The sequence below is a fragment of the Castanea sativa genome, chromosome 6 (assembly GCF_040712315.1).
Source record: "Castanea sativa cultivar Marrone di Chiusa Pesio chromosome 6, ASM4071231v1".
NCBI classification, from domain to species: domain Eukaryota; kingdom Viridiplantae; phylum Streptophyta; class Magnoliopsida; order Fagales; family Fagaceae; genus Castanea; species Castanea sativa.
The window spans coordinates 46,526,930-46,540,694 of NC_134018.1; the positions used below are offsets into that span (position 1 = coordinate 46,526,930).

General features: G+C 34.9%; 1 protein-coding gene across 1 annotated transcript; it reads left to right on the forward strand.

Annotated features, from left to right (window-relative positions):
• Positions 1-12,138: 12,138 nt before the first annotated feature.
• LOC142641135 (thaumatin-like protein) lies at positions 12,139-13,373 on the forward strand. The gene is made up of 2 exons (XM_075815527.1): positions 12,139-12,403; positions 12,508-13,373. Exons 1-2 carry the CDS (start codon positions 12,217-12,219, stop codon positions 13,182-13,184), a joined length of 864 nt encoding a protein of 287 aa, XP_075671642.1. The 5' UTR covers positions 12,139-12,216; the 3' UTR covers positions 13,185-13,373.
• Positions 13,374-13,765: the final 392 nt, after the last annotated feature.

Here is a 13,765-nt window from a genome sequence, read left to right on the forward strand (position 1 = left end):
ACCACTCATCACGGACGGCCAATCTAGGATTTAGCTCGTCCGGGATTTGGTACCAACTCCTAAGGGACGTTAGTTTTCTCTCGTCTGTCTTGGCCGGAACCCCAACAAGCGCAGCCGTATACAGCCTCAACCTCGTCCCTTCTAGTGGACGAGGCGCGCTAGAAGGACCAGCCCTAGACCCGGATGCTACCCTCGTCCTAAATTCTTCCCGGAAAACTTCTAAGGGAACCCCAGAACCCCGAAACATACTCGTCCGAGGTGTTACCACTACTCCTCCCGCCGTCCCTACTAGAGCCACTATAGCTAGTTGTGTTACGATATTCATCGATCTCCCTATCAACGCTATTGCTAGACGAAGAAAAACTTTCGGACATTTTGGAAATGTAAGGGAAGCCTAAAACGAGCGTAGAGAAAATACCTGGCTCTAGACGAAGAAAACTAAAGGACGCTGGAATACTCCTAGACGAGGCGATGGACGAGAGATGTCAAACGAGAGAATTTTAAGAATGAGGAGGGTAGGGGAGGAAATCCACTATTTATAGGCGTTGAAAAGTAAAACCCAGAACGCAATGACCAATCAGGAAGAACCACGTGGCAACCTCCTCGAAAACCCTAACCCACACAACGGTTAACCCGAGTAAGTAATGACACGTGACATAATATGAAGCCTTGGCAACCTCGTCCCTTACTTTGAGACACGTGAAATAATGTGTTGAAACGAGTCGAAGAAACAAAAGAACTTTGGACGACCTTAGAACGGGGGGCAACTGATAGGGGAATAATATAGCCTATCTCCAAGTCGTCCATAAAGGTCGTCCATAGCCCACCTACTACCATAAACACCCTCAGAAACTTACCTACAAGTGCCTCGTCCAGGGAAGAAGAGCTCAAGACGAGGTACGCACCATCAGAGTGATGCACTCGTCCAGAGTGTCGACATCCTCGTCTTGAGCAAATTCACCCGTTAGACGAGGCAGCCCCCGCGTGCGAAACAAAGCACGCCCAACTGAGGAACTCAAGGACGAGGTTGTCACACTTAGGAAAATCTCCAAATGAGATATGATAATCCCTTATCCCACGCGTAACCGCCAGGTATCCGTTGTGAAACAAGAGCATAACTTCCAGACGGTTATGCAAGTTACGTTTGATTTCTATCTCTCCTTGAAGCCAGGAGAAGTTCCAATTTTGGTAACCGCCTATGATAACACTATATAAAGGCTGTTTCAGACAAACCCAAGGTATGTTCAGTTTTGACTCCAAAAAAGTTGGAACTCAAATAACTTAGAGGAAAAAACTAACTTTGCCATCGGAGGACTTTTGGCCGGCAGCCCCGGTCGCCTTTGATACGCTTTTCTTTCTTTTTCAGGCCGTAGAAAGATCCAGTAGTCCTTTCTAGTCCGAAGCATCCAGCCTACTGATTTTCTTGGCATCATCAATTGATATTATTTGATACTGTTGGAATAATAAATAAATGCAACAACAAAGCTTTAATTGCAAAATTTTGGGCTCGAATCTTCAGTAAACTAGTTAGATTTGATCATATTATGTTTTTTTTTCTTGTCATTATATTATATTCAAAATCATAATATATGTTAATTCCTTAAGAATTGAGAACTCAGCTTAATAGATTGAAATTGGCTCTCTGGAGCTTTAACCTTAACTGCCATGGTGGCCATGTCCTCTTGCCCTTTCTTCCACAACCATTTCATCTTTTGCTCATCTTAAAAGGTTAGTTAGAGACTTAAGTCCCAGAGATGCATGATCAGATACTTAGGACTCATTTGGTACATGTATTTAAAAATTGAAAATTGTTGTTTGAAAACATTTGTGGAAATATATGTGGGTGAAAAAGTATGTGAAAATGCGTGTAATGTTGTTTAAAAACTGAAAATTGTAGTTTGAAAACACAAACCAAACACCTCTTTAAAAGTTAAAACTGGAATTCATAAGAACTTTTATTGATGAGTAATATTTTTTTTTTTTTTTTTGAGAATCTTGATAAGTAATAGTTAAGTTAGCTGCTTCCACTTTTTCGAACATGGCCATTATTGAAATTTAGCTTCACAATAAAAATTTATTAAATTTAAAACTCTGTAATTCTAGACCTACATTACACATTGACTTCACATGTTGTTCTGACGATTCTTTAAAGTTGATTGGACAGTATGATTCTTTAAAGTTGATTGGACAGTATTAGAGTTATGGTTTTTTTTAAAGATAGTTTTAATATATAGTGTTTGCTCCTGATGATAGCTCTTTATTATCAAAGTCTCAGTCTAAGACACCAATCAGTTTTTGGTGAAGACGGTAATTGAATCTCAAATCTTTTATACAACTATCAGAGATTTTATCAATTGAGTTAACTGGAACCTGCTAGAGTTACGGTTAAATGATTAAATTTATTATTTCTTAATATCTTAAAATTTTGGGTGAAATTCAAAATAATATCAAAGCAGAAGATGTTGAGTTCAATCCTTAGCTTTATTCTACCTCCCACTTAAAAAAATAAATCCCACATATTGGACCCCACTTATTAAGGAATATTTTAGGCCTACATGTGAGAGAAAGTTATGAAATAATTAAATTTACCGTTTCATATTATAACTACCATCTATTTGCATTTTGTAGAAATGATATGCAAAACATGAAGTAGTTCCTATCCTTGGATAGGGTCACGGATAAATCTCTCTCTCTCTCTCTCTCTCTCTCTCTCTCTCTCTCTCTCTATATCTCTCTATATATATATATATATATATACACACACACACACACTAGTATTATGTCAATGTGATGCACGGCTTAATCAAGAGTCATGTGTAAATTATTGAAAATAAAAAATAATAATTTTATATTAATTAAAATTAAATAGATAATAAAAATAAACTAATCTTTTACTCTATTTTTTTTTTAAATGAAGTAAACTTTTACTTTTTTTTTTAGAATACTTTGTATTTTAACACACACAAAAGGCGAGAAGAGAAGGTTTTTAAAGAAACTAACAGTGGTATATATCCAAATGAATGCATATTGTGTAAGATTAAGTCTTTAATAAATAAAAAAATCATATATAAGTCCAAAATTAATTGAATGGAATATGGTAGATAATTATGCAACTAATAGAAAAGGAGATGCTTGAAAAATATAAAGGGAGTTTGCATAATTAAGACTCAATTGCATATTTAAATGAAAAACCTTGAATTCAATAATTAAAAAAATATATTGTTTAAAGCATATTTAAGTGGCAACCTCAATGTAATTGTTAAGAAATGCAATCAAAAATTTGTATGATCTCAAAAATATAATGAATATATATTTAACTAATTTTTTTTGCTTTATATTAAATTATATATGATATAAAGTTGAGCAATCATAGCTCTGCCATGTGTCATACCTGTCAATAACATTTCTAGCTCCTTGATTGTCTGTGAAGGTGACGGTCTGTTCATCTAGTAGATGAAATGATAATTGTTCAACTGCTGGAGTTCAATAATGCATGTCAAATTGGTAAATTCTCCAACATGCTTCACACGCAGAAATATATCGACAATCTAAGTAACTCTTGATTTCATCAACATCACTGATTTGTTTCTTTCTGAATATTTCATTTCTTGTTACGTTTTCTTGTACCAACACTGTAGCTCTATCAGGGCCTCTGTTAATATACTTGAAGAGATATTTCAATTGCTTTAAATTGATTGCACCACTCAACATTTATATGAGCTTGATATTGTATCAATAGATTGATATTGTGCGGAACAACATAACTGTTGTCAAGCTTGACATCTCCTTTTTGTATAAATCTTCGATCATCTCTTCTTCTATAAATTGAATATCATTTATCATCAATTGTCGTCTCGTTGTAGTGAATGTGATGAATAGATCAGGATTACCTGCCCATCTACATATTGCCATGACATCTTGATAGTTTTGTATCATATATGTTGGTCCACCTGTAAAAGTTGCAGGGAGAACTATTCTTTTACCAAGTGATTTACGACTTGTGTCACCTCTAACAATAGCATCACGCACGTTCTTGTACAAATATGCTCTTAATTGTGGCTGTTTTTTGCATATAAACCTTAGTCTTTCTTCTTCAGTAGCTGTATATGCATCAACTATGAATTGTTTGTCCTTCATTTCTTCGGTGTTGAATCCTATATGCGTAATACTCCCTCATTGTAACAGTTTCTCGCTTTGTTTTTGTTCTTCCTTCATTATTGAAATAAGGAATGTCAATGTAGAAGTCATCTTCTCCAAAAGGAAACAGTATTGGATACTGCATGGCCATAAATGACAGATGTAGATCACTAATTCTTTGTAGTCCATCACTTTGAGTTTCTACTATAATACCTCTTTCTCTGTTTGTGTCCATGAGGTCACCTACAATTAGTTTTGAAGAAGTTGGGGTGTTGTACTGCCTTGCATTTGTTTCTATCTTGCCAATTAGTCTTAAACGAATAGGAACAAAATCCAAATCTTGAAATCTGTCTCTTGCCATGCGAAAAACCTCTGTAAGCTTGTTGTGCTCATCAAACATTTTCCTTCTTCCTTCAATAATTGGAGTCCAAATCCTCTATCCCACTCTTCCTGTTTCATTATATACTCTACGAATAAAAACATGTCACATGTCCATCTATTTTATTAAATGCTAAATTTATGCCTTTTATTATTTCAATTATCCAAATATGATGGGTTATCTATTTATTTATTTTAGGAAATTGAAATAATAGAAGGCACAAATTTAGCATTATATAAAACAGATGGACATGTGGCATGTTTTTATTTGTGGAGTATATAATGAAGCAGGAAGAGTGAGACTAAAAATTTGAACTCCAATAATTCTTGAATCAATCTTCTCAAATTTTTTTACGCTTACTATATGATTTTTTTTTTTTTTTTTTTTTTTAGAGATACACTTACTTTATGATAACAATGAATTAGAGATAAGAATGAATTATAAATTATAGGATTCTTTTCAAAAAAATTTACGCTTATTATATGATTTTTTTTTTTTTAGAGATACACTTACTTTATGATAAACAATGAAATAGAGATAAGAATGGATTAGAGTCCTGATTAATCTATTATCCATTTAGAAATTATAGGAGAAGTAAAATTATATATATTTTTCTTAAAATCTATAAATTTAATAAAATTTTTGCAATTTGATGAAACCACATGGCGCAACCACGGTGTCTAAGCCCAACTTTTATTATATAACAATTGTAAGTGCACAATTGCACCTGGACTCAAAGACAATTACCGGCTCAGGCCCAATGAGCCTTAAACAATAAAATTTGTAGAGTGTGGGCTTGAAATCTAGGTTAGAGATACTGAGAACTTGATAACAGGCTAAAAGTTACAAACACTTGTAAATAATAAATGATAATTGTAAATAGACCTCCTCGGACGTAAGCCGAGGACTACTTCTGTATTATTTCTCTTTCTCTCTTAAAAGTTACAATTCTTAATTTCTTTCTTTGTTACCGACCGACCCCTCCTTCTCTGGCATTCATCCCCCTTAAATACTTCTTTTTCTGATGTTTTATCCACGTGTTGCTCCAACCCCCTCCCCCTAGATATTTCTTTTCTTAGTGCCTTTGAATAGTGACTAGAAGTTTCAGTTCTACTGTTCAGGGGTCACTTCCCCATTAAGGCGGCCAGGGAGGTAGGTGCAGAGTCTTTAATGTGGTGGTGGCAGCCTTTTCTTTTAGTATTTTTCTAACACCGGTGTACCTCGAAGATTCAGAGTTTCCCCCTTTAACCATTAGTCTTTCCAGAGTTGTGCCTTGACCTTCATAATGAAGCTCTGAGTTCTCTTGGATCTGTCCGAGGAGAAGCTCGCCCTCGGCTGTATCCTCGGACCCTCGGCGTATGGGCCAATTCGCAGAGTTAACAAATTCTTAACTCTGGAGCAGGTCGGCCCTCCATGCTACAGTCCAAAGGCCCAAATGCCCACTTGGGTCCTTTTACTCCCCACAACAATGAATTAGAGATAAGAATGAATTAGAGTCCTGATTAATCTAATATCCATTTAGAAATTATAAAAGAAGTAAAAAAAAAAAAATTCTTTTTCTTAAAATCTAAAAATTTAATAAAATTTCTGCAATTTTGGTGAAGCCACGTGGCTCATCCACGGTGTCTAAACCCAACTTTTATTATATATAATAGGATATATATACACACACACACACACACACACACACACACACACACACACACACACACACACACACTTTATGCGAGGGAGTATGGGGTTCTGCCATATGACGCATTCTTGAAGATTTTCTTTATTTAGACGTACACCTTAATAAAGTTTGCATTTATAATAAAGTATTAGTTCATTGGATTAACCAATTAAATAAATGCATATATTATTAAGTATTTATAGTTATGCATTAATTATTTATATTAGAGGAATTTATATGATTATTTTTATAAATTTTATATATAAGAAACTATTTTTGATGATGCAAAGAAGATCAATAGGCTGGATGTGTCGGACTTCAATGGACTACTGGCTCTCTCTGCGGCCTGAAAAAGAAAGAAAAGCGAATCAAAGGCGACCGAGGCTGTCGGCCAAACACCCTCCGATGGCAAAGTTAGTTTTTCTCTCTATGTTATCTGAGTTCCAACTTTTTTGGAGTAAAGAATGAACATACCTTGGCCTTGTCTGAAACAGCCTTTATATAGTGTTCTTATAGGCGGTTATCAAAATTGGAACTTCTCCTAGATTAGAGGAGAGGTAGAAATCAAACGTAACTTGCATAACCGTTTGGAAGTTATGCTCTTGCTTCACAACGGATACCTGGCGGTTATGCGTGGGATAAGGGATTATCACATCTTATTCGGAGATTTTCCTAAGTGTGATACCCTCGTCCTGGGGTTCCTCAGTTGGGTGTGCTTTGGCACACGCGCAGGGGCTGTTTCGTCTAACGGGCAAATTCCTTCAAGACGAGACTGTCGGCACTCTGGACGAGTGCATCACTCTGGTGGTGTTTACCTCGTCCAGAACTCTTCTTCCTTGGACGAGGTAATTGTAGGCAAGTTTCTGAGGGTGTTTACAGTGGTAGGTGGGTCATGGACGACCTGTATGGACGAGACAAAGATAGACTAAATCAGTTCCCTATCAATTTTAATTTGTGATTATTAATAGGATAAATACATTTATTTTGTTATATTAATTATGTTAAATGGTGCATTAATTATTTATATATAATGAAATTTTAATGTCATTTTTCTAAGACTTATATGAGAAACAATTATTTTGAAATATGGTATTCTTACTCAAATTTAATTAGAGTTTGAAACATAAAGAAAGTAACTAAAGGATATTTGCATTTTTTATTTTATCAAATCAACATTTGCATTTTTTTTTCTTTCATTTTTTTTTTATTTTTTTAAAATGATATTTTCATTCTTGAGTAGACACAATATTTTCCTATTTATGTCATGCAATTTTCAAATTTATAAATACATATATTATGATCATATCACTACACCACTCTAACTGTCTTTCTATATTGTCAATGAAATAAAACATGGAAGATTATAATTTTTTTAAGGAAAATTATTGAAACATTGGAGGAAACTAATAACAAAATGCATCGCACATCGTGTAGGAACTAAGCTAGTTTGACTTAGATGCTAGTGACAATAATAACATTCATACATGATGATGCATGTGTGATTGTGATTTGCCTACTATAATGTTGCATGTGTGATTGAGATTTTCTTGTCAATAGATGCATAAGATTAAAATTGATATTGCTTAAAACTGAAATATCTCTCTTTTGTTAGAGCATTCACATTAGGCAATTTTACTCTATCCTATTTTACCATCTCAAAAAGTCACTTTCTAAATTATACAATAACATTTTACGATACATTCAGCATCCCAACTTTTATTTTCCTATTCTACTCATTAAAATAATATATCTACACAATAAAATATATTTTTCCTTTTTTGCTTTTTCCCAAACACGACAAACCCAAACAAAACCCACGGCAAACCCACAGCCCAACACCGATCTCCACACTATACCCAAACACTAATCACCCACGCCGATCCGAACCCACGCAACCCACAGCAAACCCAAACAAAACCCACGACAAACCCACAGCCCAACGCTGATCTCTACACCACACCCAAACCCACGTTGATCCAAACCCACGCAACCTACAACCCAATGCCAATCTCCACACCACACCTAAACACCGATCTCTGCACCAAACCCCAAACGCCGATCTCCACGCCACCACACTGATCTGCAACGATAGAGAGAAGAGAAATAATGAGTGGGTGGTAGTCTGCCATGGCTGATGATAATGGGTTAAGCCATGGTGTGGTGGCTATGGAGTTTTGAGTCTGAAGAGAGGGAGTGAGTGAGGATTGAAAGGAGAGAGAATCAGAGATTGAAAGATGGAGAGAGAGACGTGAGACAAAGATAGGAATTGACACAATAAATATTACTTTTTTGTTTTGAAATTGTGCTACAGTGCAATTTTAAAGGTAGAATGGCACTATAGCACTATTTCAAACAAAATTGCAATAGTTGATTTTTAGAAGTCCCGATGGAGCTTATAGTTTTTGTGTGAAAATGGTAAAAAACTCCTACATATGCCATTTAGCATGCCCAGTGCGGATGCTTTTACAGACAGAAGATTGGTGGAGCTGCAGATACCTATGGAACAACTGCTTGTCACATATTTTGAAAACTTTGAAACAGTTTAGTTTAAAAGATTACAGGAAACCGTTTCAGCTAACTGAGGTGTCATGACTCAACTCATGATTTTGGTGCCAGCTACTATAGCTTTACCATGCCACCATCAAGCCTGTTACTGCAACTTTACCCTGAAACCATCAATCATAGTTAATCATATTGTTAAAGCTTTATATAATATTCTTCCTATATTACAAGGATTAGGGATGGATTTCTTTTCTTTTAAATTTTATAGAGGTTTTTGTCGGTGTACTATTTAAATCACAACTAGAATTTCCCACCCTTTTTGAAACCTCAACACTAAAAATACGGTTAAAACTTAGGGCTAGATTCAATTATTATTTGAACAATATCAATCTATATCTCCTTTGTTTAATTTATTTAAGTTGAATCAATTCTTACATTAAATCTATATTTTTCAATTATTATTTTTCTACAACTGGATTCCCCATAACGTCTTAGATCCCTTCCCCACACTGTTTTTGCTTCAACAAATGAATATAGATGTTGTGCTATTGCTGTAATTTTGTTATATTGCGCCTCTCTTTGTTAACTCGTCCAAATGTTCCTCGCTGCTTTGATTTGTTCCCTCACACACACAAAAGAGAATCAGGTTGAAAATTTCTTCTGTTTTCTTTCCTCCCCTTGATATTTTCTATAAATAACTAGAATTTGATGCTACACAAAGATTATTCTTCAATTTGGAAGCTGCGTTTGTCCCATATGTATTATTGGTTTGCAATCTAGTTTCTTTTCTTGTTGTTTCTCATTTTCTGACTGAGTTGCATTTTGGATTCAGAGTGTCAATCATGGTTCAAGCCGTGCTTTTCTCTTCTGCAAAATATCACTCACCTGAATGTATATTACCATATCAAGAATTACTCATACAACTTGCATCTTTGACAAATCTAATAGAAAATTCTCTTATATGTAATTTTTTTCAAACGAGCTTTATCAGGCATATGCATCCATATCCCAAAAAAATTTCTTTTTTATAATAGGATAATTTGACACAAAGGAGAGAATCTTTTCCTAAAAAGGGGATGACAAAGTGGAAGCCATAATTGGTTGCTTTGAATTACATTCTCCTTTTCTTTGGATAATGATGATAATGGTCCTCTTATCTATTCCATAAAGTACGGAAAAACAGCATCTAATTATTGTTGTGTGAATACCTCATGGTGCCAAATGCCTCAACAGCTAAACATTCATATTATAATCTTCATGTTTTGTTTATTTCAACGGAAAACAATCTCAACGGCTAAACATTCATGATTCATATTATAGAAAACTAACTCGTTTTCTTGTATTTGTTGTCCCTGAAATGAACCCAAAAAAAATGTTTTGTTATTTGGCTAGCATGAAAAATAATTAATATTTCTTGTCTCATTCCAAATAATTATGCAAAGTTACAAACAAATTACTTTCATCGATGAAAACATAACCTAAATTAAAAACATTATCTACTGTTTGGCCATTCAAGAGCCTCAAAAGGGAATACCAACATCAAATTTGGAATCATCGGTCAATCAATGATGGTCAATGGCAATCAACAATCAGTCCGTGGAGGGAGAGAGGTCACCATTAAGACATCTTTTATGATATGGGATTTATTTGCGTTTTCCATTGTACCAAAAGACCAAAAAAGCAAGAAAGAAAATGTTTTCAGCCAGAACAAACATAGCAGTACTTAAGTACTTTCTAAATAATTTCATCAATCAGACCTGGATAGATTAAAGAAGTGATTCCCAATTTTACAAGGATTTGGTTGGCCACATGATGAAAGCCTGTTGGGGACTTTTGTACATTATTATTATTATTTGAAATAATTCCATAATTATTACAATGGGAAGTGGGAAATGTTAGGTGTGCTTTACACATCAAAGCTTTCATAAGATTGAGCTTAATATATGTAGGAAAGTTGCCAATGACCTTGTGTTTCTAAAAGGTACCCAAATTTTAGAAGGAAAAAAATATAATTTGGATTGGACTGACCTTATAAGCAATGTTCCAATCCTAAATAAACTAACCCACCCCATAACCATAATAGTACATCCATGACTCCACAAAATACTACGAACTTACTAATATAGACTTGATTGAAAATGTTGTGAACAACTTTTAATAAAAAAAATAAAAATAAAAAATCCTACTAAAACAACTCTACCTTAATACAATACAAATAGGAATACAAAACAGCCCCCACTACTACACTTTTCCTATATGAGAAGTAGAAATCATGCTACATGCACAAGTCCAAATCTTCTGTCCTACTTTTTCTGCTCCACTCTATACTTCACCAATAAAAACTTACCACATGTTTACCTAATTAATTAAAAGCAAAACTTAAGTACAATACTTAGATGTTGTTCTTTATATTCTCTTTTTAAGATTCAACCATGTGAATTTTTTTCTCTTGGAATGGAAGTGAATATTTTAGTTAAACTGCCACATAGTTAAATCTTAAGAGAGGAATTTAAGGAACAACATTTAAAGTACTATACCTAAGCAAGTTTTGTCCATTAATTAAATATTATCATTATTGACTTATTAATACTACCATTATTAATTAATGGTAGTATTTGATTAATTAGATGAACATGCAACAAGTTTTTATTTGTGAAATATAGAGTAGAGAAGGAAAATTGGGACGAAAGCTTTGGACTCTGCATGGAGTCTATCACTCCTACATGTATTTTGATGTACCCATCACAACCCAAATTCATTTACACACCTATCAGTATCTGTATCTCCTGTGAAAACAACCCAGATTCAACCCATGGGATCGATGTGCATTTTTTTTCGTCGGCATCTATGTGTTTTGCTTCGAACGAGCAATCAAGTCTCTCTCACCGGAACTCATCCAACAAATTTGTGAATAAATGAACCTTAAAAAAAATTACAAACTATTTTAATGCAATAAAGTTTGCACAGAGTGTTATAAAAATACCTCACAATCCAAAATTTTAAATCCTAAAACGGTAAAACCAAATCCCTCTGCGTGTCACACAATTACTCCATACTCTTCATTTGCGATAAGCAATATCCAACATCTTGTAAAAACTTCCATCCCAATATCCATTTGTTTTTTTTAAAAAAAATGATTACAGAATAAGGTTAATAACAGTGAAAAACTACTAACCTTTGGAAAACTCGGTTGGAAATCTTCTAATTAAACATACGAAAGAAAAACTTAAAGCCAAACCTTTGCGTATTGCAGTTTGCCAAAGAAATCTTACTGGCTGAGAAAGAACCTTTGTCTATGATAGGTGGTGGGTTTGTTTAATTTGAATCTCATTTGCGGAGTGAGGAAGGTGGGAGATGTGAATTAAACCCAACCTGATACGCTTGTGGGAGTTGAGATAGCAGTTGGTTTTTTGAACCAGTAAATTGACGTTGTTTTGAACCAGTTAGACATGTAATTTTACTTCGTTGTCCTCCACTTTGTTTTTGTCTCTGTTTAAAACATCATGCAGTTTTTTTTTTTCTACGGATGTATCATTTCATGGTGGCGAAAAAGAAGGAACCACTTTCCCACTCTCACTCTCTTTTAGGATCACTTTCTCAAAACACAAAAGTGCAAGTAATCAGTTCCTATCCAAAACAAATTAAGAAGAACATAATGCCAACTCCCTTAGTTATCTTCTTCTTCTACATTCTCTACTCCCTTTCCTTCACAGGTACACTCATTTCTCTCACAACATGTCAATCTTAAAACCTTTCAAATATGTATGGTATAGTTGAAAAGCTTAAATTGTTGCATGTTGTTAACTTTGTTTTGCAGATGGGACACAACTCATAATAGTGAACAATTGCAAGGAAAACATATGGCCTGGACTTCTTGCCACTGCTGGCCATTTAACCCCCAAAGATGGTGGCTTTCATCTCTACAGTGGTGAGGAAGTAGTGTTTGAAGTTCCGGAAAGATGGTCTGGAAGAGTATGGGGCAGACAAGGTTGTTGCTTTGATGAAGAAACCGGCAAAGGTTCATGCCAAACTGGTGACTGTGCTGGCCTTTTGCATTGCCAAGGAATTGGTGGAGTCCCTCCGGCCACAGTTGTTGAAATGACATTTGGAACCTCTAAATCAAATATACATTACTATGATGTGAGTTTGGTTGACGGGTTCAACTTGCCAGTGTCAATGGTTCCTATAGGTGGTGGTGTGGGATGTGGTGTAGCGGCTTGTGAGGCTAATTTGAATGTTTGTTGCCCATCTACTTTGGAGATAAAGAGACAAGGGAAAATTGTGGCTTGTAAGAGTGCTTGTTTGGCTGCTAAAACAGACAGGTATTGTTGTACTGGGGAGTTTGCAAATCCAAAAAGTTGCAAGCCAACTATTTTTGCACATCTTTTCAAGGCCATTTGTCCACGAGCTTATAGTTATGCATTTGATGATTCTACTGCGCTTAAGACTTGCAGGGCTCCTAGGTATGTTATCACATTTTGCCCTCCTAATTGATAAAGATGTTTGGTCAAGAGATAGCCACTAGTGGTTTCTATATTTACTTTGTTGTTGTTATCATTGATGTGTACTAGACTTGTAGTTCCTACAGTTCCAAGTTTTTCATTGTTGTGAGTAATTGGAGATTGGAAGTTCATTTGTTATTTATGGAAGTTTCTTTTCAATTTAATCATCAAATGTTCTTGATATCGTTTTAAATTTTCTGTACAATTTTCATTGTTAAAGGTTTAGCCAACTTTTTTTGATAAATTCAAAAGTTATAACGTGGGAGTGGGGATTTGAAGTTAGAAGTCAGTCTCTTGGCAAGGGTTAACCAACTTCGATTAGGATAACCATAAAGTATAAATACTTGGCACCTTAATTTAGGATGCTGATAATTGAAACAATATCTAAAGTCAAGGTTGGATTTTAGTATATTAGATCAGTCCTCAAGTTTACAATGCAAAGTGTAGAGGACGGTTTTTTGATAGGAGCACTACATTTAGTACCCTGTTTGGCTGCTCATACCAACTACTGTCAAATGCTTCCCATTGCTTCATAGGGTTTAAAGGAAGCTACTGAGTTTTGCTAATTATGTT